Genomic DNA, 22,537 nt, shown 5'->3' on the forward strand with positions numbered 1-22,537 from the left:
ATTCAACTAGTTTGCAATAGCTCAACATTTTTCCTTTTTTGAATACGTAACAAATTACTTTAGAATTTACTGTGTTGTATGTATTGTTCTAATTATGATGTGGTTACATTTTTGAGACCAGAAATTACACTGGAATTATTTTCAATTTGAAAAAATATCTTTACAACTCTAGGTATGGAGTTTGTCCTACATATTATGTTTTGGGGTTTTTTTTCCTACTTGCTGATTGAAAGCCCTTGAACACAGAGCATGTTCATCCCCTGTCCATCATCTGGTACTGTGTTTTTTCTGTGCAAAGTAGCCACTGCAGGCACATGACACCATGGTTTAAAGCAGTGATAAGCTTCTGCCAGAGGGGAACATGCTTAGAATTAAATAAATGCAAGTCTACAGTTTATGCCATCAAGAAAATTCAATCTACCTTTTCAGTGTGCAAAGAACACGTGGTGACATCGCTCCTAAACTTGTTCCTGGAGCTGAGAGTGGGGTCACCATTACAGAGTTGGAATTCTGCTGCCTTGGAGTTATTGATGAGGTTTTGGCATGGTGGTGTCAATTATCTCAGACTATGCCAGGGCATGCAACATGCAGTATACCATCTGTGGTGTAACAATGTACACTTACAAATAGAACTAAAAGAATGAGGGAAAATATTGGATGTTTTTTTGTGTAGTGAGGAAGGAACATCTTTTGAAAATCCATATTTGGAGGGATTTAACAGAATGTGGGGCCAATCAATGAGAAGCTGATTGATAGGGTGTACTCTGGTGTTCAGAAGGGGTCCAAGCCAGTGTCTAGAAATGAGAGTTTTGTAAGAAACATATAAGAAAAGGCTTGATAAGGCTTTACTTTTGTAAAGAGTACAGATGAGGAGAGAGGGGAATTTTTTTTTTTTATGTACCATCAATATTTGAAAATATCGGTTTGTGGCTTCTGCATACAGAGATGGCTGCACTTTGAAAAAGATCTCCAAGTTTCCTTGCAGTCTGGTTTCTCTTAGCTGCATTAGCATTGAATTCTTTGTATTTAGATCTGTTTTCAGTAACTTTAGATTTTTTTTTTTTTTTGGTCTTTGTTCTAATCTATATGTGCTTTATTTTGTTTCCTAACTTAATGACTATTACAACTGCTTACTGCTACCTGTCTCAACTTCCTGATGAGCTCTAATTCGTTGGCTTTTGAACCTCAGGTCCCCCAGGTACTGTGGTTTCTTTACCAAACCCTTTTCTTAACTTGAGATTTATGAATTCTCCTTTTTGGTCAGCTACATTTCCAGAGTGAGCATCTTCACTGACTCTGTGCACTGGAGGGAAACGAGCCACCTGCTTGCTTCAGTGCCTTGAGCTCAGGGTCATTAGCATTGAACAACCTTAAGCATATTTTGACAATTATTATTTTTCAATCAGGGAAAATACAATACAGTGCAAAATTTTGCTAACCTTCAAAAATATTCAGCTGATCTTATTTTAAAATGTAGGAAAATTGAATAATTCATGAAAATATGTGAATCTGAATACCTAATTATAAAATACAAACTAGTCTAATAAATTTGGCTTTTTCTTTTAATAATTAGACTTAAAATGTTGTTGAAAAGAGCTGTTTTCCTTTTGACATATGAATTGCATTTGCTGCATCTTAATAAAATTTTAGTCGTGCTTCTTTTCAGGACAATATGGCCTTCTAACACTTGGAAGCCATTAAAAAATAAATTGTTTTAGAAGAATTGCATGGATTTCAGTGGTGCTAGGAATGGATTGCAACCAAAACTGTTCCTACAGTACCATACCCAGACACACAGATCTCAGCCTTGCCTGACCTTTTGCTAAAAGGTTGTGTCTTAACCTCATTGTCCAGGGCTGCAGGGCGTTCCAGGGGAGAAGGGAGATCCAGGTCCTCCAGGCTTCGATATCCCTGGTCCTCCAGGTGACCAAGGAGCTCCAGGATATCCAGGACCCCCTGGACTACCAGGGCCTCAGGGTTCACCTGGGCCCCCTGGCAGGGATGGAATACCTGGATTTCCAGGTAGGTTCATGTATTTTACCTGTGGAGAAAGACCAAACTGCAGTTACAAGTGGTAAGCTCTTTGTGCTTGGCCATGCCAGCTTCATGTGCTTAGGTGTTCATCCTACCTATTTAAAGTTGGATATATGTAACTATTACACCTCATACTTTCAAAAAAGCATTTTAACAAGATTTGTTTCATTAAAATCCTTGTTACCTTTTCACTCTTCCCTGTAACGTGATTTAAATATTTCATACATTTTTCTTTTTCATAACTTTCAGATATGGCTTTGATCATCATTGTTATGATACTTTTCTAATTTATTTTGTGATTTTTTTTCTAGTCACTGCTATAATTAAGAATAAAATTTGTTTAAATAAAATCATGATAAATGCTACTTAGTTTTAAGTATTAATTTCCTTATTCTACATGTTAGACTATTCAGTTAAGCTAGTCTGTTTTGCCCTTTGAAATAGAAATACTAAAAATGAATTTTGATCATCTCTTGGATAGAGGGAGCAAAACAAACGATTCTAGAAGTAGTGTATACTTAATTGTCTTCTTGCCTTTCACTCAAGTCAAGTTTGTTCCAAGCAGTATTTGTGTTTCAAACCAGAGAACTAAACCTCTTGGAGATATAAACGTGCTTTCTACCATAGCAGAGCAGTGCAAATTTTCTTCTCAGGACCTAACTGGAAAAATTGCCACAATTTTCAAGTGTAATTTTATATGATATTCATTTATACAATAAATGAGTGCTTGTAATTGCCTTAAAACAGGCATGTGCTGGTTAATAAATACCATAGAGATTCAGGGAAGCAAATTTAAGGTACCTGTTAGGTTTTAAGTCTCTGTTCAGAATGACAGTGTGGTTGGTTCAATGCTTTTAGGTGCCAAAGGTGAGATGGGTGTCATGGGAGCTCCTGGTCCTCCAGGGCCTCCAGGAACTCCTGGAAGAAATGGTCTGCCTGGCTTGAAAGGTAATGTTTGTTTTATTCACCCCTGAAAGGGATACACAGAATGCTGGTTTCCCTCTCCTGCATTGAAAGAGGTTTTGTAATACTAACATCTAGGTTTTTAATTTCTGGGACTTGCCTAAGTTATTGTCTTGTGACAGTGCTGATGTTCAGAATTGTTTTGCATTTTTAAGCCGTAGCTTTCAATCACTATTTAGTTGATGTCATGAATTGTTAGCTATTTTAGAAACATTTCCTTTGGATGGATGGCATTGAAGTAGGGCAATATTTCTGCAGTGTGTTTTGAAGTCTGCTTAAAACAGCAGAAAGAAGAATATCAGTAGCTTAGGGTTATGTAGTCATCAAGAATTAGCTATATAGGTATCAGAGAGAGTCTCTTCTCTCTGCATTTTCCCAACCCCCTTGTTGGAGATGAATTTTGAAAGAGTTTGGTAGAAGAAAGCCCGGATCACCTCTCCAGAACAAGGAGGCTCTGAATCCAAAGGTGCCATCGCTGTTGTGACCCCTTTGTGCTGGTAGCAGAGCGTGGCTCAGGCAGGCACAGCTGGTTCCTCTGCTGCCCAGAGCTGGCAGACAGCCCTGTGCACTCCATTCACTCTGCTGTGTTCCGGGCTGAAGATGCTGTGGAGCACCTTCCATAAACTGCCTGATCGTTCGGTGAATTCCAGCCCCATGAATAAATCATGGAATGCCTATGTAAGAAAAAGCATAACAATTAGCCTACCTTAAGGATTTTTTTTTCCTTTTTGTTGGCTGTACCTTCTATAGGTAATAGTGGATTACCTGGTCCACCAGGACCTCCTGGACCTGTGGGGCAGAAAGGCATCAAAGGTGAAGCAGGTCTGCCAGGTCCACCTGGAACACTTGATCCCAAACAGCTGGGAGCAAAAGGAGAAAAAGGCGAGCCGGGTGTTCCAGGTAAGGAACTTTGCATGTGGGTGTGGGGAGGTGGTTTGTCCTCTACACACAGTTGTGAGCTGTGACTGAATCCATTACTATTCATTCATTCTTACAGAAAAAAAAAAATTGGAATATAGATGTGATTTAAGGGTCTTGTATTTAGACTTTTTTTAAAGAATTTTGTGACAAAGTTCCTCTTTATGGTTAGTCCGCAGTGTCCTTCCTCATTAGCTGTTATTATTATTTGGCACATGGCTGTTTTGTAATAGCACTAAGGTGCTTTCAGCAGGATTACAATTCAGTCTTCTAGGAGTTATTCCTAAGCATGATGAGAGAGTTTTCATAGCTGCTGTCCTGGCTGCATTCCTGCTGTCTCAAAGGCCCTTCAGTCTTTGCCAGTCAGTAGGATGAAATTGCTCAGGTCATCTTCTCGTGCACCACCTCTGTATTCTCCCTTTGGGTGTCTCTGTACCACCTATGAGCTGAATGTCATCTCTGTGTGTTTCTGCTTGGGAGGTTGGCAGCCTGGAAGCCTTTCTCAAGTCTGTCTTCTCTCATTCTTGCTGGCTTCTCCCTCCTTCCCCACCAAGGGTTCTGATGTCTCCTTTGAACTCTAATTTAGTCTTGAGAAGAGTAAAAAGTATTCTACCCTAGAGAGAGCCAGAATGCTTTTCCCTAATGTTGTCCCAGCCATTATTGTGCTAATGTATCTATTGTATTAATTTCTCACAAGCCTAGATAGACTCCTAAGACACTATTTTTTTTCTGTGTAAGGCAGGTTTAACTATGTCATCAGGGCAACACAAAGTTCTTAGGGGACAACAGCCACATGAAATTTGTAAAAATCTACTAAAACACCTGCATTAAATTTTATGATATATTAGTCCCAAAGTGATTTTGGTGTAGCAATGTAATTTAACTTGTATATAAATAATCCGAGTGAATGCAGAGGTTAGAATGGAGTCTGCTCATCCAGAAGACAGCCCTTGAATGAAATACATTGGCATTAGTCATGAACTTACTTTTTTCTCTACTTTTTATATTGTTCCTGTTCTGTAGTAATTTTAAATTTTCCAGAACAAATACTTTGTGTTCTGTGATACTTTTCTTAGCTAAGCTAGGAGGAATTAATTGTATTTACTGAAGAAAAATCCTTATTTGGTTTTCTATTCTCCCATAGCTACATCTGATCTCTTAAGGTAAAAGAAAACATACAGTAGTAGTGATAGTAATAATAATAAAATACGTGTCTTTTTCCCTTGAGGCATTCCTGGTTTATCAGGCCAGAAAGGTTATCAAGGTCTCCCAGGTGACCCAGGCCCACCAGGACTTAGTGGCCCACCAGGAGTGCCAGGATTGCCAGGTCAGTAAACAAGGCCTCAGCTGGACCGCTTTGATGAATAAGGATTTGCATGTGTTTTTATCGCATGGAGTTGGGATGTTAATCCACTTATATCTAAACTAACCTTAGGGATTTGCACTTAAAACTGCAGCACAGTTTTGGGACATTTAGAGTCATTATCCAAACAGATGCTTGAAGCCCTTTCCTTCAAACAGACTCAAGAGCAGGTTTAAACTGATCCCATTAAAGATTAAGGTGTCTCTTAGGATGACTGGAAAAGCACTTGCTGCTTGAGCAAGCAACGTGACTGCAGAACCTGCCAACAGGACTTCCATATTTCATATGCTTATTTTGTATACTGCTAAGCATTATATTTTGAAAAGGGCCAAGTGGATGTATTGCAAAGGCTGTCAGGGTGTCAAATATTTGCTTTAAAGAATTGCAAGGACCAAGAAAACTAATTCTGTTTTGCAGCAGTTCTTCCTAGAGCTATAACAATTTATCTGAGATCTTGAGTCCTTGCTTGCTGTGTCTAGTGTAGGCCTTGCTCTAAATGTTCTGTTGGGCTTGGGGAATATTGTTAACATCCAGGACTCAAACTAGTTTGGGCATTGTAGGTTGCATTTAATGCTGTAAAAGAAGCTGCTGAATACTTGTTGCACATAAGAAAGATGATGTGCTCATTCTGCTGAGGAACTCATGAGAGACCATGTCACACCAGTGCTGAATCCTTTCAGATGGTGACTAATTCCTATTTCATTAGACTTATTTCAAAACAAATCAACAGTGACCCTGATCAAATCTTGGCTTGCAACAAAATGAAGGTGTTGAATATTTTACTACAAATAAGTGTGGAAAAGCAAGTAGGAGCAGTATGAGGCCTAAAGCAAGACCAAATCCATTGCTTGTAATCAGATAAGCATGTTCATATGAGAATGCATGGGTATCACAAACCTGTAATTATTGCCATTAATTAACTCAATCACACCTTTCCTAGGCATCAAGGGAGACACGGGGCTTCCCGGGCAGCCAGGACCAACAGGACCTCCAGGATTAAAAGGAGCTATGGGAGAGATGGGCCTTCCAGGTTAGTTTCTCTGCTTGAATTTGACTTCATTTGGGCCAGTGTTCTCCTTTTATGTACCCCAAAGATGACTCTGTGTCTAGCATGTAATAATAGCAATAAAGTGAGGATTGCATAAAGCCCTACATACATAATGCAGATTTTTAGGTAATTGTTTTAGTTTGGTTTTAAAAGTGAAAAAACATTAGGTATTCAAGGCCAGCCAGTCAAATTGTTAAACCTTTCTAGTTCAGTTGCTGTACTTTGAATGATCTCTATAAATTACTGCAGAAGTTTTATTTTTATTTTTTAAAATTTCATTTTATCTTTTGGACAGGTCCCCCTGGACTTAAAGGCAGCCAAGGACTAGCAGGACGTCCAGGGCAGCCTGGGCCTGCAGGATTTCCTGGACTCAAAGGGGAGAAAGGTGACCCTGGTCTTTCAGGCATTGGTATTCCTGGTCCCCCTGGACCAAAGGTACCTTTTCAAAATCCTTCAATTGAAAGTTACATGAGGAAATAAAATTTTGTGTTGATTTTTCCCCCCTCAACTATTACTTCATATATATTATGTGTAACTGTAAGTATATATAAAAATGTATTAGTAACAAGCAGGGTTGACTTTTCAGCTGAGATAAAAATTTCTCATTTTAAAGGTGAAAATATTTCTATATAACTTAATCAGGTTAAAGGAGAACTTTTCAAGTTGGGTTTACTTAGTGGCCTAATCTTCACTGTGACACTTTTGTAGTTGCTAGGGATTTATACAACTAATATCATTGTCCCCCTGTCTAATTACGTAGTTAATTCCTAAAAATTTCAGACATGCGTTTGAGAAAAAATTACTAATAATATAGCAGGGTTACTGCTGCTTAAAATTTTAAAGTCTAAAGTATTAAAATCTAAAGTATTTTAATTTATATTTACTTATATCATCCTTTCTGGCACCCACAAAAAAAGTGACAAAAAGATGTTCAGAATGCCTTACAGTCTTCACTGGTGCCTTGCAATTGATGTTGTGCACAATTCATTTAGCAAAAACATTGCATGATTAAAGCTGCACTGGTTTCTTTTTTATTCTGCATTATCATGGGGTAAAAATCTCTGATCCTGCTGGAAGAAATGAAGATAGGTTTTTCTTTAACATAGGCCAGTTCTGAGGAAAAACTATGATACTGTACTCAAAATTATGGGGCAAGACTGTTGAAGTCTTTACTGTTGCTGGTTTTGCTTTATTTTGTGTTGAGGCAATTCACATTAGCTGGAGATAAGGAGAGGTGTACACAATATCCTTGTGACCCTGATGTGATGGTAGGATGGGGAACATACAATAAGGGCTTTCCTATCTTTAGAAGTCTGGGTTCTTATTTCTGCTTAATGTTTTCCAGGGAGATCTTGGCTTGCCTGGATACCCAGGTAGTCCAGGCTCTAAAGGTATAGCTGGAAGTCCTGGTTTGCCTGGATTTCCAGGCAGTCCAGGTGCAAAAGGAGAACCAGGCCTTCCTGGATTCCCAGGTAATCCTCAGCAGATTTTTTTTCATTTCCCTTCTTGCTAATATTGGTATGAACAACTAAACACAGTGGGTAACTGGAGGAGACTCCAGCTTCTCAGACTTTCTGGCTGTCTGCTGCTTCTAAGCTTTGTGCTGTTGGAATTGCCACTGCAAAAGTGTGGGAATGCATCTCTTGTGAGTGCCTTCTGAAATTGTTTCTCTCCTCTGAGGGGATGAAGCAGCTGTGTTAGTTAATACTTTTTACAGCACTCACTCTTACCTCCTCTAACACTAATATTAGGGAAAAAAAAGTGTATTTCTTCTTCATGAATCAGTAAAAGAGTGCCGTCCTGGAAAACTTAGCAGTTTTAGAACACAAAAAAAGTGTTCTAAAGAGAAATCGCTGAAATATAATTAAATTAGGTTTTGCACTTTGTTCTTTAACAAAGAACAACACTGTTCTTTAACAGTGGCTGTTCACAGGTGTTTGTCAGCTTTTTCATTCAGAATTTAAAGAAACAAAGTTTTTACCTCTGCTGCATTTACAGCACTAAAGGCTGTTTCACAAATATGCTTGAGATGCTTTGATGTAGAAAAGTAGGGAATTTACAACTGTGGTCATGACAGCAGGAAGTTTAGAAGAAAACAAAACCTGACCATGAACCTGACAGTTTTTACCCTCTGTTTCATGTCATGCCTAAAAGACTGAACAGCCACAAGGTGTACTGAGACACTGCCTTGCTCAGGCTCAGGTGCTGTTCAGGGCAGACATGCAACAGATCAGGTGTTTCTCCTGCCTCCCCCTCAGCTCGTGCTGTAGGGGTGAGAATCCAGTGTAAACTCTGAGACCATTTTTATTAAGTTCCTTTTTCAGGAAGAGAAAAGAGGATTGGGGAAGCACTATTCAATCCCAGTTCATAATGCTTTCAATTTGTTGTCAAGCAGAAACATCTGTCTTTAAAATGGTAATTGTTGAGTTGCTGTGTTCTTGGCCATGAGCTCACCAGTCAAGAGGAGGTTTGAGAGTAGCAAGAAGGGCAGTTGTACCAGTATGTTTTGTTTCTGTGCATTCTTTGCTTTCTAATTCATCTCCTTGACCAGCTGTAAATCTGCAAAATGAGCATAAATACAATATCTTGGTAGAATTAGCTCATTTGTAACTCAGGGCATCTCAGATTATAGCATTTCAAGATCTGCTGAAAAGTCAGTTTTGTTCATTATTTGATTTAAATGTTTGTACTTTTACAGGAACACCAGGAATTCCAGGACCAAAAGGTATTGAGGGCCCTCCAGGTAATCCTGGCCTGCCTGGACCACCTGGGCCAGTAGGTGAGCATGGACAGCACAGCAGAGATCAGCTGCTTCTGTGAAAAACATAAAACATGAAGGCACTTCCTTTCTTTTTAGCATCACGGAAATGTATCTATTTGTATATGGGTGCTCAAACACCATTGCACACACTTAATTCACTGAAATTAAACAGCAAAGAAAGACATTTTAACTTTCTTTTGGGGACTTGTATTTGTTGTCAATTTATTAGCTATCAAAACAAGAGGTTAACTGTTTCTGTAGTTACCAGCTTTATTTTTGCTAAGTATTACAGTGGTCTAACCTGTTTTTATAGGAGCAATATCCTAATTTATTCTAAAGGGAAGCATTATATTTTTAGCAAACAGTGACTGATTGAAAATTCACAGGCTTAAAAGGCCTTTCTAAATTGTCAGGGGCGAGAGAAAGGTTTAATTTTAAGATTACACCTCTGTAAATCTTTTATTGCATTACCACACCTTTCAATTCAGGTGGTGGTGAAGGGGATGCTGTTTTTCTTTACTGCAGTTTAGGCAAGACTGCGCTGATGTGTTCCATCCCTGTTTTAGGTGATATTGGTCGTCCAGGCCCCCCTGGCCCTTCAGGGGAAAAGGGACAACCTGGTCGAGATGGTATCCCTGGACCAGCGGGTCAGAAGGGTGAACCAGGTTAGGTGTCCTTCCTGTTTCTTTCCTCCTCTTCACTCTGCACTGACATGTCCTGTTTGCTCTATTCTTTCTTTCCTGGAACTGCCCTTGCACCTTCAAAGCTGCTCCTGTTGTTCCTGGCTGCTGGGTGCCTCACAAAGGGTGCTGGAAAGCTGCCAGGGAAGCACAGGACAAGAATTCAGTCAGATCTCCTGGATTTTATTACCTGGCTTAACACCAGCCCCCGTTCCTGTATTCCATGGTAGCTGTATTGCTTCAGCCCAGTTACACAGTGCATAAACAGTGTAATCCCTGCTCTAAAGATAGATCTTCAAACAAAAATGCAAACATAGTAACTCCCAAAATCTGAAAGAATGTGGATTGTGAGGAGATGGAAACAATTATGAAAGTTAGGGATGCATTCAATAGCAAACCCTCCAACTTTGGGGAAGACTGGTGAGTGGATGTGAAGCCAAGTCATCTCAAGGAATCACTTACTTACGTGAACTGCACTTTCATTGTTCTAAGCCTCATATTCCCATTCCTGGAGACCTGAAAGCTAAATATTCATTTTTGTCTAAATCTCTTTTTTCAGGTCTACCAGGTTTTGGTCGTCCAGGACCCCCAGGACTCCCAGGATTGTCAGGTAAAGCTTTTCTGTGGCCCTTTGTTAAAAAGGTTCAATGTAAAATACATTTACACACCAAAACCAAGAAGGGTATGTTGATTTTTCTGTAACAAATGAATGCTATAGCTACGAGTAATTTTTTTTCCTCAGCAGACTGTTTTAAATTAACCACAGCAATAAAGACATTTTATTACTGACCACTGTATTTTGTAAATTAGCAATTATGCAGCCAGAATAAATGCACACAGAGCAATAGCCTATTGCATTGTGTGGAACTTTGCTGATTGGTGTCAGTAACTAAAGCATTCATACAACAGATGACAATTGAAGCTGCTTTGAAAGTATAGGTACTTGATACATTGCTCTTCTCTGGTAGCATTAAAGCTCCAGGCTTATTTGAAAATTTTGCAAATATGTCCTAATTTTCAGCAACATCTCAAAAAAAGGATGAAGTCTTAATACTGACAGGTTTCTTCACAGAAAGCCTTATTTGTAGGCTTACAGTCTCCAAGGATGTTTATGAATTACAGCATCACTGACTTAGTAAGACTTTTTAACATGTTATAAGCTATGGCATTTTCTCCTGCAAGGATTATTAGCCCTCACTCTTTTCTGAATGTTAGACAATTTTACCCTGTCTCACCCTGCAAATAATGGGAGTTGTGGCCAGACTTGTGCCTTCTGCAAGAGAGAGAAATGGCTTTGCAAGTTGGCTTTTGGGCTTTATATAAATTTGTAACAGTATTCACAAAGATGACTCTTTACAGGGCAAAAAGGAGAACTGGGTTTACCCGGCCCACCGGGACCCCCTGGACTTCCAGGACCGAAGGGAGAACCAGGTTTCCAGGGATTCCCTGGGCTGCAGGGTCCACCAGGTCCACCAGGAATACCAGGGCCACCTCTGGAAGGTCCGAAAGGTAGCCCTGGCCCACCAGGTGTTCCAGGAAGGCCAGGTAAGAGCATGATCCATACCTGTGAACATCTGCCTGTTCTTTGATATTTTGCTGGTAGGTCATCAGCCTTTAAACTGGCTCCGTTTATTTGGATGGCTAAGGTCAAGCCTCATGTCATAGGTGTGTGGGCAACCAGAGAATTTTGCCAAAAAACCCCAGTATCTATAAACAAACTAGGCTCAGTTTCTCCAAATTTCGGATGCCTGGCAGCAAAATTCAAAGGCGTTTCCCCGCGGGAGGGTCTCCGCATGCTGCCCCAATAATCACTCACAAGCACGACGCGGCCTCTGAACACCCGAGACCTTTGCAGTGTTGTCACGCGATCAGCAAACGTCACCGCGCACAAACACCAAAAGTAACAAGCCCCATCACTCTAAGAGTCATGAAAATCCAATTCCCACTAGCATCCCAGCATGGTCAGATTGGATCCTGCTCCTCATCTCCGGGCCATGTAACACAAGTCATTGCTCCATCGTGTCATGTGGCTCCCTGGACTCCGTGCTCCATCGTGCCGTGTTCATCTTTCCATTCCATGTTTGCATCTTATTCCTGCACCAACTAATTCTGGGAATGAGAAACCACTACACTGAGTTAACATTGCTGAGCAACTACCTGGCCTGTGTTAGAAATTGATTTCTATTTGGTGTTATAGAATGTTTGTTTGCATTTAGATACTGCTCTTGAAAAAATCTGATTTAAATGAACCTGCCACAGCTCCAGCTCAAGCTTAGTTCTGGACCTCTAATCCAAAAGTACTTTGCTATATCTAAGATTCATCTCACATAAAAGGATTGATATTCCCCTAAAGGAGACTGCTTTCAAACCAAGCCATTGGTTGATGACAGGGATTTTTTTTCCTTTGCAGGTTCATGGTGAAGTAATATTTTTCTTTGTTGCCCTGAAATTATTCTTTAAATAAAAGACTTTTCTGAGGAAAGTTAGTTTTGAGTTAGTACATTTATAAAATAGCTGCAGCACACATATTGTTGATTTTTGGGTATCAAGGGAGAGTTTAGCTTTGCAGTATACACTTGAAAAGATTTAAAGGTTTCCATTTTCCTCATGCTTGCTTCTGACACAAGAGGAGGCAGTCACACTGAATAATGTTTCTTTGAATGGAATTTTATCAAAATATTTTCCCTAGAGCTGAAATTGAATCATATGTTATTATCAATGGCAATATGAGGTTTTTCTTTTGCAGAGTAGGCTATGAACTCATATACCCTAACTGTGTATTTAAAAAATGAGTCATTATAAACATTGGTTTTAATCTATAACACCTTAGAACTGAGGTGCTGTTTGCCAGTATAATGAGGTTTTCTTTTAGTGCCAGTAAAAATACTTCCGCTGTGTTTCATCCTAAACCTGCTTTGTGTGTGACTGATGTGGAACAAGCACCCCGTGGGTTAATGATCCCCAGCCAGTCACAATGTCTTCCTGCTTTCCTATTTGGTTAGTAGAACGAGGAGTGCATGCCTTCCCCCTTTTTCCTGGAGGAACTGCCTCCCTGCTGTGCCTCAGGGGCTCTAACCAGGCAGCAGGGCAGCCCTGCAGCATGTTTGTAGCTCCAGTTTGCTTTGGACTTTCTGTTAATTCTTCTGTATATAGAGCAGTGCAGCAATTCAAGTTTTGGCCCAGGACAGTGATTGGTCCATAACAGTACAGGCTTTCATTTTTAAAAGTTTCTTATACAGAGGATATCTCCAAACTTTAAAGAAGTCTTTAAAAGTACACCAGGCTAAGCAACCTCTGAGGTGCAATAGAAGTGCCAACTGAGATCTCTGCTCTGCTGTAGCATTGGGATTTTATGGAGCTGCTCATCTGTTCATTTAGAGTTCCCTGTCTAAATCAAGTGTTTACTGATTCTGATCAGCTGGGAAGGTGGAGCAATGGTGGGACTCATTTTGTGCAGGTTTATGAGCAGGGGAAACAACCAGTGAGGTTCTGCTCAGCCATGTTCTCTCTCTTTTTCTCTTTCTCTTATTTCCATTTTTGTTGCATGCAATGTATAAAGTGAAGCATTTGTTTTGCTCAGTTATGTGTGAACTAATGTGGATAAACCAAACTATTATTGCAGTTCTGGTACAATCAGCACTCCAGCCTTTTGTTTCCGATGATAACAGAGTCTATTGTTGGAATGCTGATTTTGTAACATTTCAACATAAGGCAGTTACTCATAAAAGCAGCTGTGTGGCTGTCAAATTACCCCTTCTAGGGACAGAAATAAAACCAGAAGCTGTTTGCGTGTACTGTTTGTTGTTGACTTCTGGGTATATTCTAAGATTAGTAAAAGAGATGAAGTCAAACATGATGTAGCTCTCTGACTCCAGCTGAGCTACCCCTAAAATAAACATTGATAGATGGTGTTGGCATAGATTTATTAATTCATTATAAAATTAAGCCAATTTCCAGGGCAACGGAACACTGATGTTACTTCACATGTCTGTTTTCCTTGTATGAATAATAATAGTTTGGTGTTTTGCACACTGTATGTAAAGGAATATTGAGCTAAATCTAAAAAGAAAGGTTTAGTTGAATATGTTAGTTTGTTGATATTTCTAACAATTTTGATGTTTTTCCCCTTGTTCTAATGATGACCTTGGTGAATTCTGACCCCCTACTCCCAGGTCCCTCAGGTTAGCCCCGTAACTCCAAAATAATAACTTTGCATGAAAATGAATGTATTATTTTTGTAGTGTCTAAATGTAGATATGCAGAGTCATGTTTCAGACATACCTTTTAATTTGTGGTGGGAAAAAAATGCTCAGAGTTGGCTTTCAGCCATCTCATCCACGTTGTTGTGGGACTGACATTGAAAGGACACAGTTGCTCTGCCCATAGTGGAAGACCATGTGAGTCTAGATTTGCAAGGCTTTTATAAAGTGTCCCCAGCTGTGAAGCTTGTTTTTAGTTTTATTTTTTTTCCCCCTCAGTGCAGTTGGAAACAATATATTCTGATTTTCAGCTTTTTTTAAAAAAGCACACTGCACTGTCCTCCCATGACTTGCTGCATAATTGTGTGTTGCAGCTTGGGCAAGTGACGGTAGTAATTTTTGTAGCACCTGCTACTGTTGATTTTGGACACTCTCAAGTGACTTAAATAAATTAGATGCTTCTTTTATACCAACAGTATCGGTAGGAAAATTTATACAGACTAACAGTGATAATTTAGATTCCCAATTTAGAGCCTTTTAAGTTTTCAGTGCAGAGAAATCCTTATTTCCATTGTTTCACTTCACTAGCCCATTTAGAGGAAATGAGAAAAGTTCTTCCTTCCACAAGTATTTAATGAAAATAAAGCTCACAGCCATGTCCTCCCTGTCACTAGGGCAGTGGGACAGAATTGGTGAGAACATTGGTGAGACATTTATTGTAACCTTAGTGTATCAGCATGGAGCCCAAACTGGCACGTGGGAAGATTTTAACATCTGTGTCTAGACTGAAAATGACTTGGTATATCTATTTAAAAATAATGATGTCTTTAGGTTTTGCTATGATGACTTTCAGGCAGCAAAGAACTGTCATGAAAATTTAATAAAGGAATATATTTTAGTTTTCAGCCTGCTGTCCTAAGCACCACAAGGTAGCAAATTTGGTAGCCCCTGATGTTTGAATCCTATCTTTACGCAGCCATGTCAAAAAAAGGAAATGTGGCTTTACCTTTTAATTTAACTGTGGTCACTCAAGCAGTGACCACACTTCCAAAGAGAGCTGCCATCATGGGGTACCGAGAGGATCTGAGCAATTGCATCAAGTTTTGTTCCACCCTGTGTCTGTGATCAGCCAGAATTCAGTGATGAACATGTGTAGGATTGATTTATAAATCATAGCAAAACTTACCTATCAGTGAAATATTAGTTTATAAGTACTTAACAGTAACAATGAAATGTTCATGTCATTATTTTTAACAACTGTATTACAGTTAGTATTTAAGATAACTTACCAAATGTGTAAGAAATAATGCTGTGAGGTAAACCTGTGTATATATTGTAGTTTTTAGCTGCAAATTGCATGGTGATATGTTGATATATTTAAATCATTTCACTGACATGAAATATGCAAGTGGCACAAAGGAGCTAAAATATATATTAACTTAAGCTGGTTGTCCCTACAATGCTCCTGTCTTTTGAGAGAGGACATTTAAATCATTTTTCTAAGGATGTTATCACGTGCTATTCTCCATATAACCTTGATCAGGTAAATTAGCATCTTGAAATATTTTTATCAAGACAAAATAATGCCAACAGTAAAGACGACAAATTCTAAATTTGCAAGTTCTGCTGTGTTTTTGCTTACAGCATTTGCAGCCCTGTTGATCCATGTCAATCCTGCTTACAGTTTCAAAGAGGGCATAAACCTACTTTTCAGTCCTGGAATTGTATTCACAGATAGTTGAGGCTCATACCTGATTAGTGGTGATAAGTCCTTCTTGTAGTTACACTTCCCTCCTTCCCAAAGCAGAATTTTGCACAGGAGTAAGCTGTAATTCACAATTTACCTATTTGCCAAGCTCTGGGCCCTGTGAGGCTGAGTATTGTCAGTGAAATGGTTGCATAGTCCAAACCCTGTTGTGAGCAGGACTAACCATTTATAGGCCTTAGCTGTAATATTAAAGCAATAACACTTTCTCTAGTGAAGCTTTAAGTTTGCTGTTAAATGAAGTGTCAAATTAGTTTCAGTAGAGCCTAGTCACAATAACTAGTATCTGAAAATACCTGTTTGTGTATTCATGTGTGGTTTTATGCATGCATGTGGATTATACTGTAAATACAAAATATGCTGGTGAAAGGGGTTGTTGTGTAGTGTATATGCTGTCATCTGTACTATTTCTAACTAGTAATCTTGTTTTGTACTGTGTGATGTCTGACCCTTCTAACATCGATCATTGGGCTTTGGTGAACTCTGATCCTTCCAGGGCCTCCAGGTTAGACTCTTAACTCGGGCAATTTGTTTTACTGCATTGCACTTGATGTAAGAGCAACAGATGTTTTCCTGTAATTCTGTGATTGTCTTTTTAAGGGCTGTGGTTACTCTGCAGACCGTATGTGTTTGATTAGCATGCCCCAGATGGTAACCTGGTATTATTTTGCATGTGTACAGTACCAGACCAGGATGAAAGAACAGAATGAACACAAAAAATCCTTGCATGATGGGATGTTTTCTGTAGCTGAAACTGCTACAGGATATGTGTGAAATCTGGTAAAAAACTGCTGTTGATTTAAAAGGGGAAGGAATTCTATACTCAAATTTGCATGCAGAAACACAAATCATTTATCCATTGGGTATACACTATGAGGATGTCAAAGGAGATGTCAAGTTATTCAAGGTCGCAGGAGGACTGAAAATCCAGCACACTGATAAATATTGTTAGATTTGTACTGCAGGAGAGAATGTCATAGCACTGTCCTGCAAAAAAATCCTTTTGTTAATCCAGTTATGAGCTCTAACTTGTAAAATGTTATTAGCTGTTGCTGCACTTACTTATGGTTTATTTTGCTACAAATTAATATTGGTTACCTTCCATTTAGATGGTGGGACAAAGGTTGGAGGTCTCATCTTTGAGTTCTCCAGAAATCAAAGCTTCTTTTATTCCCACTATTTGCCTTTTTATACCCACTATTGCCTATTTATACCCACTTTTGCCTTTGTTTAGGATTAATCTGGCTGTAACAAAGGCAAAATATTTAAAGACCAGCCCAGTTTCTCTGTTAGATTTACACAGTGTAAGTCTACTAAAGATTAAAAAAATCAGTTGGAGGGAGAGTCATTCAACATAAGGAAGTTTCTGCAACTCGGGTTATGTAGGCAAGGCAGAATGACGAGCTCCCTGCTGCCCTGCAGTCAGGAGACAGCACACGTGTGCTCCTTAATAGCATGTCAAATGTCAAACTCCAACAAGAAGGCAGCACTCCAGTGTTTACACTGCACTGTGCTAGTGTTGAGACTGGCTTACAAAAGGAATTCAGGCTGTTAAGAAGCACTTAAGACATGGTGAATGTAATGCAGGTCAGCAGAGGGGATATTTGTACCATCTAATTTTGGGTTTCTTGGCTCCTGGTGAAGGCACTGGTCTGGTCACCAGTGAGCTGCTAATGCAGGTGAGCTGCACTGCCTCGTGGAAAGACCTGCTTCAGCAGCTAGATAAGGGGCCTTGGTTCCTGATTTGGGTAGTGCAAATAATTCCTCTTGTGTTTTCCTTTTAGTTTACACTGAATTTAGCACTGAAATAGAGCTGGGAAGTTAAGCCAAAATACCTTTTTTTTTTTTTTTTTAAAACACTCAAGGCACAAGCTTGGGGGAAATTAATGATATATATTGATGTGTGCCTATTTGTTCTACAATGTTAAGGTCCACCAGGCCCAGAAGGTCCACGAGGGCCACCAGGCAGCGGAGGACTTAAAGGGGAAAAAGGGAACCCAGGTCCACCTGGTCCACCTGGTCTGACTGGTCCAAAGGGAGATCAAGGACCACCTGGACGCCAGGTAGGACAAGAAATGGGGTTTTCCCTTACTTAATATTTAAATCCAATAAAAATTGAATATATTTGGGTGGAACATGCAGTTTAACATAATGAAAGCCAAAATGTGGTAGCTAACACCCTGTCTTGTGGCAAGGAAGAGGATCTTTTCCTCAGCTATTCCCCAGTATCTACAGGGGATGTCCCTGCTGTATTCCCATGGGGGCTGGAACTGTCCATGCAGCCTCGTGTTCCCACTCTCCCTGCCAGCCCCCCATGGCCTCAGCCCTCCACAGCCCCCAGTGTGCTTTGTTGCTCCCAGCCACTTGTTCCATTCTGGTTCTCTGGAACTGCTGAGATGAGGGAATAACATGAGGCTCTTCTCTTCAGGGGGATCCTGGTCGTCCAGGTCTGAATGGAATGAAGGGTGACCCCGGGGTTCCAGGCGTTCCAGGATTCCCAGGTATTTCACTGGCTATTCCCAGGTATTTAACCAGCATTTTGAGCAAAACCTCCAGACACAGTAACAGCCTGTTTAGGCCATTCCTGCAGCAGACTTTGTAGAACAGCATGTTCTTTCACTTGGTAACTGTGTGAATTTGATGTTTCAGGTATGAAGGGTCCCACTGGACCTGCAGGACCCGCTGGCCTCACGGGCAGCCAGGGACTGCCAGGCCCACCAGGTAGGAGTCCTGGGTAGTGGCACTGTCACTTTTGCTCCCTGTCAGTAGAATTTGTTACATAGATGAGTTGGTCTCAGCCAGCAGTCAAAGTAAAGTGAGCAAGATCTTCAATTCCAACCTGTACTTTTTAGCCCCTACAAGTAATTCTAATATGCTTTATACTCTGTATCCAGTCTATATGGATTAACTCCTCTGAGGGGGTCACTAAGAGTACTTTTTTGTCCTATACATACACTTATTCTTTCTTGCAATGATGGAGCTCTTGGCTTCTGATTTTGAAATAAAGAAACTGTTTCTAATGCTGTCTTCCACCTTGGTTTATCTAATACCAATCTTCCTTCTCTCAGGTCCTCCAGGTTTACCAGGTACCATTGGACGAAGCATTGTTGTCAAAGGTGATCCTGGTTCCCCAGGTCCTCCAGGACAGCCTGGGTCCAAAGGGCCACCTGGATTGCCAGGGCCACAGGGATTGCCAGGTAAGATCCAAGGTGGCTGCAGAGGACATGACCAGAAATGTATCTGAGTGCAGGTGGCAGTGCCAGTGACATGGCACAGGCTGCAGAGATGAGCTGCTGAGCTCAGCAAGGGGCAAGTGAGAAATGCAGGTTAACAGATAACAGATAAACACCATACCTGTCTGGTTTAATGGGCTGTTCTTCTCTTGTGTCAGAAGGAAGCAACAGATGAGTCACTGACAACTTGAAGATTTCTGTAGTGAGATTTCAAGAGCTTTTATTTCAGTTATGCTTTTGTGTGTTCTAGGTCCAATTGGTCTTCCTGGTGACCCAGGGAGAGATGGGCTTCCTGGTTTTGATGGTCCAGCAGGACGAAAAGGAGAGAGAGGTCTCCCAGGCCAGCCAGGTAGGGTGTTGATGCTGTGAGGACTCACTGGAAAAAAACTCTTTGCTTCATGGGAATAATGATAAAATCATAATGCAAAATGCAAAAATATTCCAAGTACCTGAACCTACTTTGATTTGGAATATTCTCAGAACCAACATATTGCTGGTCATTGCAGAATAACATTGTCAAGTGCTTTACCTCAAGCTTAATGGCATCCCCTTTGCAGCACAGATGATGCAGAAGAGATAAGGAAGATTGTAAGGAAACTGAAGAGAGAGATTAGTAAAATAATGCATATTTTGCATGGAAATGGTGAATGGGGAAAAATAGACTTGATAAGAGTTTCACCAGAGTCAGAGGTTGGACTATCATTTAGACATTGCTTAGAACTACTGAGATAGGATTTGGGAAATCAGACTAGGCACTGGGACAGTTTTCTAAAGGTAACAGATATTAAGTACCTCCCCATTGCAACTTGTGAGAAAAAGTATTAAAACTAAAACAGTTAAAAAGAATACAAAAATCCATAACACCTCTTTTTCATTTTTCTCTGAGCAGCTCTATGAAATCTGTTAGCATTATTTTAGTAAAAATATGTAAATAATGACTGCAGAATAACACAGTAATTCTTTGTAGTTATATAGTAGTTATTGACTACTGAATATTTGTAGTTATATTTCCTGATATTGCTGTTCAAGAACAGCCTTTTCTGATACATTTCTCAGTTATTTGACTAATTTTTGCTCACATTCAAGGCTGTTCTAGCTTGTTTCCACCTTTAGTAACCTATTCCAAAACTGGCAGCAGCTTTTAATTTTGATGGGCTTTGGCTCAGGTGTTACCACAGCATGGCCTGGAGTAAGATTTGCCCATTTCTGGCTCTGCCATTTATTTTGTGATCCTGAGCAAGATATTTCAACATTATCTTAAGCTGCACACACAGATATATTTTGGAAGTGGGAAGCTGAAGTCATTCCACTGGCTGCCATGTCCTCTGCAGTTATCATAATGCCTGACAGCCCTGAGAGTATTTAACTTCACAATACCCCTACAACACAGAAGTTCCACTGTTACAACCACCTATGACAATCTCCCTGATTCAACCAAGCTTAAATGAAAAAAAAATCCAGAAGACAGTGTTAGCAAACACCAGGTGCCCTAACACACAAACACTCAATCACGAGACCAGCAACCTTCCAGAGCTGTGTTGGTCCTAAAAGAGCAAGCAACGGTGTTAATCAACACTCTGTGTTTCTCTATGTGAACAGGTTCACGAGGAATACAAGGACCTCCTGGTCCTGATGGCTTACAAGGCCCACCTGGTCCTCCTGGAACAGCTTCTGTTGCTCACGGATTCCTTATTACTCGGCACAGCCAGACCAGGGATACACCACTATGTCCACAGGGAACATCAAGAATATATGATGGATTCTCTCTTCTATATGTGCAAGGAAATGAGAGAGCACATGGCCAGGATTTGGGTGAGATATTCTGTATGCTCTCTCCTTAAGAGGAAACGTGTTGTAGCTGCTTCTTGGAATGCTCAGGTTCTCTGAAGACACAGCAGTCTTGGGGACTTCTAGATGAGGGTGGGGATTGCATGCTAAGATCTGCTGTCTCCAGAGGATGCACACTGTAATTCAGGATGAAGAAATGTAAACCAAAATGGAGAAGTGAAGTTTCTGATAGCACTTGCTGTGCACTCACAGGAGGGAGAGCAAGGATCCACAAGTACTGCTCTCAAAGAATTGCTATAAAAAGCAACGAAGTGAAAACTTTGCTGTCTTCTATCTCTTACTCTGTAGGAACTGCTGGGAGCTGTCTTAGACGTTTCAGCACCATGCCCTTCATGTTCTGCAACATCAACAATGTTTGTAACTTTGCATCGAGGAATGACTATTCCTACTGGCTGTCAACCCCCGAGTCGATGCCGATGAGCATGGAGCCACTGACGGGGCAAAGCATTCAGCCGTTCATTAGCCGGTGAGGCAAAGCAGGCCAGCAGGTCTCTTTTGGTGTCTGGAGAAATAGTACATCTCACCCAGGTGTTTCCAACATGCAGGTTGGGTATTAAGAGATGAATCTGTCTTGTTTTGTTCTGGGAGAGACTAGAAAAATAGGGTTCTTTTAAGTATTCATTGTCTGCAGAGGTTCATCTCCCTGCAGTAGTGATAAGAAGAGGCTGTAGAGCTTTTCTCAAACCAGCAGCCTCTGTAGTCAGCAGTGTGAGATCACTGTGGACAGGAAAGAGAACATGGAAGCCATTGCCTTTAGGATGAAGGCACTCACCTGGGCACTTTGAGCTTCCAGTTTTTGTTTCAGGAACTGCTTCAGTATTTTACCCAATGTAGTAAAAATACAGACAGATTTGAACTCTGAAATACTCTTGTTGTAGTTATAAATTATGTGAGAATTAGAAGTCTAGGTTAATAGGTGAGTTTTGTTCCCTTTTTCAGTGTAAGAATTCTTAATAAAATGTACTCCTATTATATTTTAACATCACGTGTTTCTCTGGTATTCCCGTGTCCAGATGTGTTGTGTGTGAAGCTCCTGCTATGGTGATAGCTGTTCACAGCCAGACCATTCAGATCCCTTCATGTCCTCCAGGCTGGGATTCCCTCTGGATTGGTTACTCTTTCATGATGGTAAGAACTGCCTCTTACTCCAGGAGCAGCTACTGCCTTGCCCACCTGTGTCCTCAGCTGCTTTAGGACACTGATAAGAACTGCAAGGGTTGTCATTTTACCTTCAGCCACTAACCAAGGTAGCCAGGACTGACAGTACACAGATCCCAGTGTCACTGACATTTATGGAGGTGTCTGATCCCACATTCTCTCTGCCAAGAATGAACAGTGACTTTTCAGTAGCTATTCAGTTTTTAACACCTAAGATCCTTGTTTGTGTCCTCCTTTCCTCCACTAGCACACGAGTGCTGGGGCAGAGGGCTCTGGCCAGGCCTTGGCATCACCTGGATCCTGTCTGGAAGAATTCCGCTCAGCACCGTTCATCGAATGCCACGGTCGGGGCACCTGTAATTATTATGCCAATTCATACAGTTTCTGGCTGGCAACTGTAGAGGTGTCAGAAATGTTCAGGTAAGAACCTGTTTCTTGTCTATTGCTTTATTTCAGAATGAATGCTTTTGAAACTGAATTTATTCCAGAGATCAAAAGATATTTGTTTACAGGGATATAGGGAAATAATTTAGCTTGTTTTCCCCTTCACAACCAGTTTTTCAAGTG

At 40.4% G+C, this 22,537-nt stretch overlaps 1 protein-coding gene across 3 annotated transcripts in view; it reads left to right on the forward strand.

Annotated features, from left to right (window-relative positions):
- The window catches only part of COL4A5 (collagen type IV alpha 5 chain), a 74,200-nt gene that overhangs the window by 48,866 nt on the left and 2,797 nt on the right, over nt 1-22,537 (forward strand). Inside the window, exons 31-53 of one of the 3 annotated variants that reach the window (XM_041485276.1) lie at nt 1,190-1,198; nt 1,855-2,022; nt 2,893-2,982; nt 3,748-3,897; nt 5,144-5,242; nt 6,219-6,308; nt 6,622-6,761; nt 7,672-7,798; nt 9,025-9,105; nt 9,654-9,752; nt 10,327-10,377; nt 11,127-11,312; nt 13,940-13,948; nt 16,228-16,236; nt 17,661-17,794; nt 18,160-18,232; nt 18,381-18,452; nt 18,800-18,928; nt 19,215-19,313; nt 20,564-20,776; nt 21,101-21,278; nt 21,826-21,940; nt 22,218-22,390. In XM_041485276.1, the coding sequence (XP_041341210.1) occupies nt 1,190-1,198; nt 1,855-2,022; nt 2,893-2,982; nt 3,748-3,897; nt 5,144-5,242; nt 6,219-6,308; nt 6,622-6,761; nt 7,672-7,798; nt 9,025-9,105; nt 9,654-9,752; nt 10,327-10,377; nt 11,127-11,312; nt 13,940-13,948; nt 16,228-16,236; nt 17,661-17,794; nt 18,160-18,232; nt 18,381-18,452; nt 18,800-18,928; nt 19,215-19,313; nt 20,564-20,776; nt 21,101-21,278; nt 21,826-21,940; nt 22,218-22,390 (2,494 nt within the window). The remainder of the gene's footprint in view (nt 1-1,189; nt 1,199-1,854; nt 2,023-2,892; nt 2,983-3,747; nt 3,898-5,143; nt 5,243-6,218; nt 6,309-6,621; nt 6,762-7,671; nt 7,799-9,024; nt 9,106-9,653; nt 9,753-10,326; nt 10,378-11,126; nt 11,313-13,939; nt 13,949-16,227; nt 16,237-17,660; nt 17,795-18,159; nt 18,233-18,380; nt 18,453-18,799; nt 18,929-19,214; nt 19,314-20,563; nt 20,777-21,100; nt 21,279-21,825; nt 21,941-22,217; nt 22,391-22,537) is intronic. The other 2 variants (XM_041485277.1, XM_041485278.1) reach the window with 2 other exon arrangements.

The sequence above is a fragment of the Pyrgilauda ruficollis genome, unplaced genomic scaffold (genome assembly GCF_017590135.1).
Source record: "Pyrgilauda ruficollis isolate IOZ18807 unplaced genomic scaffold, ASM1759013v1 scaffold7, whole genome shotgun sequence".
Taxonomy (NCBI): domain Eukaryota; kingdom Metazoa; phylum Chordata; class Aves; order Passeriformes; family Passeridae; genus Pyrgilauda; species Pyrgilauda ruficollis.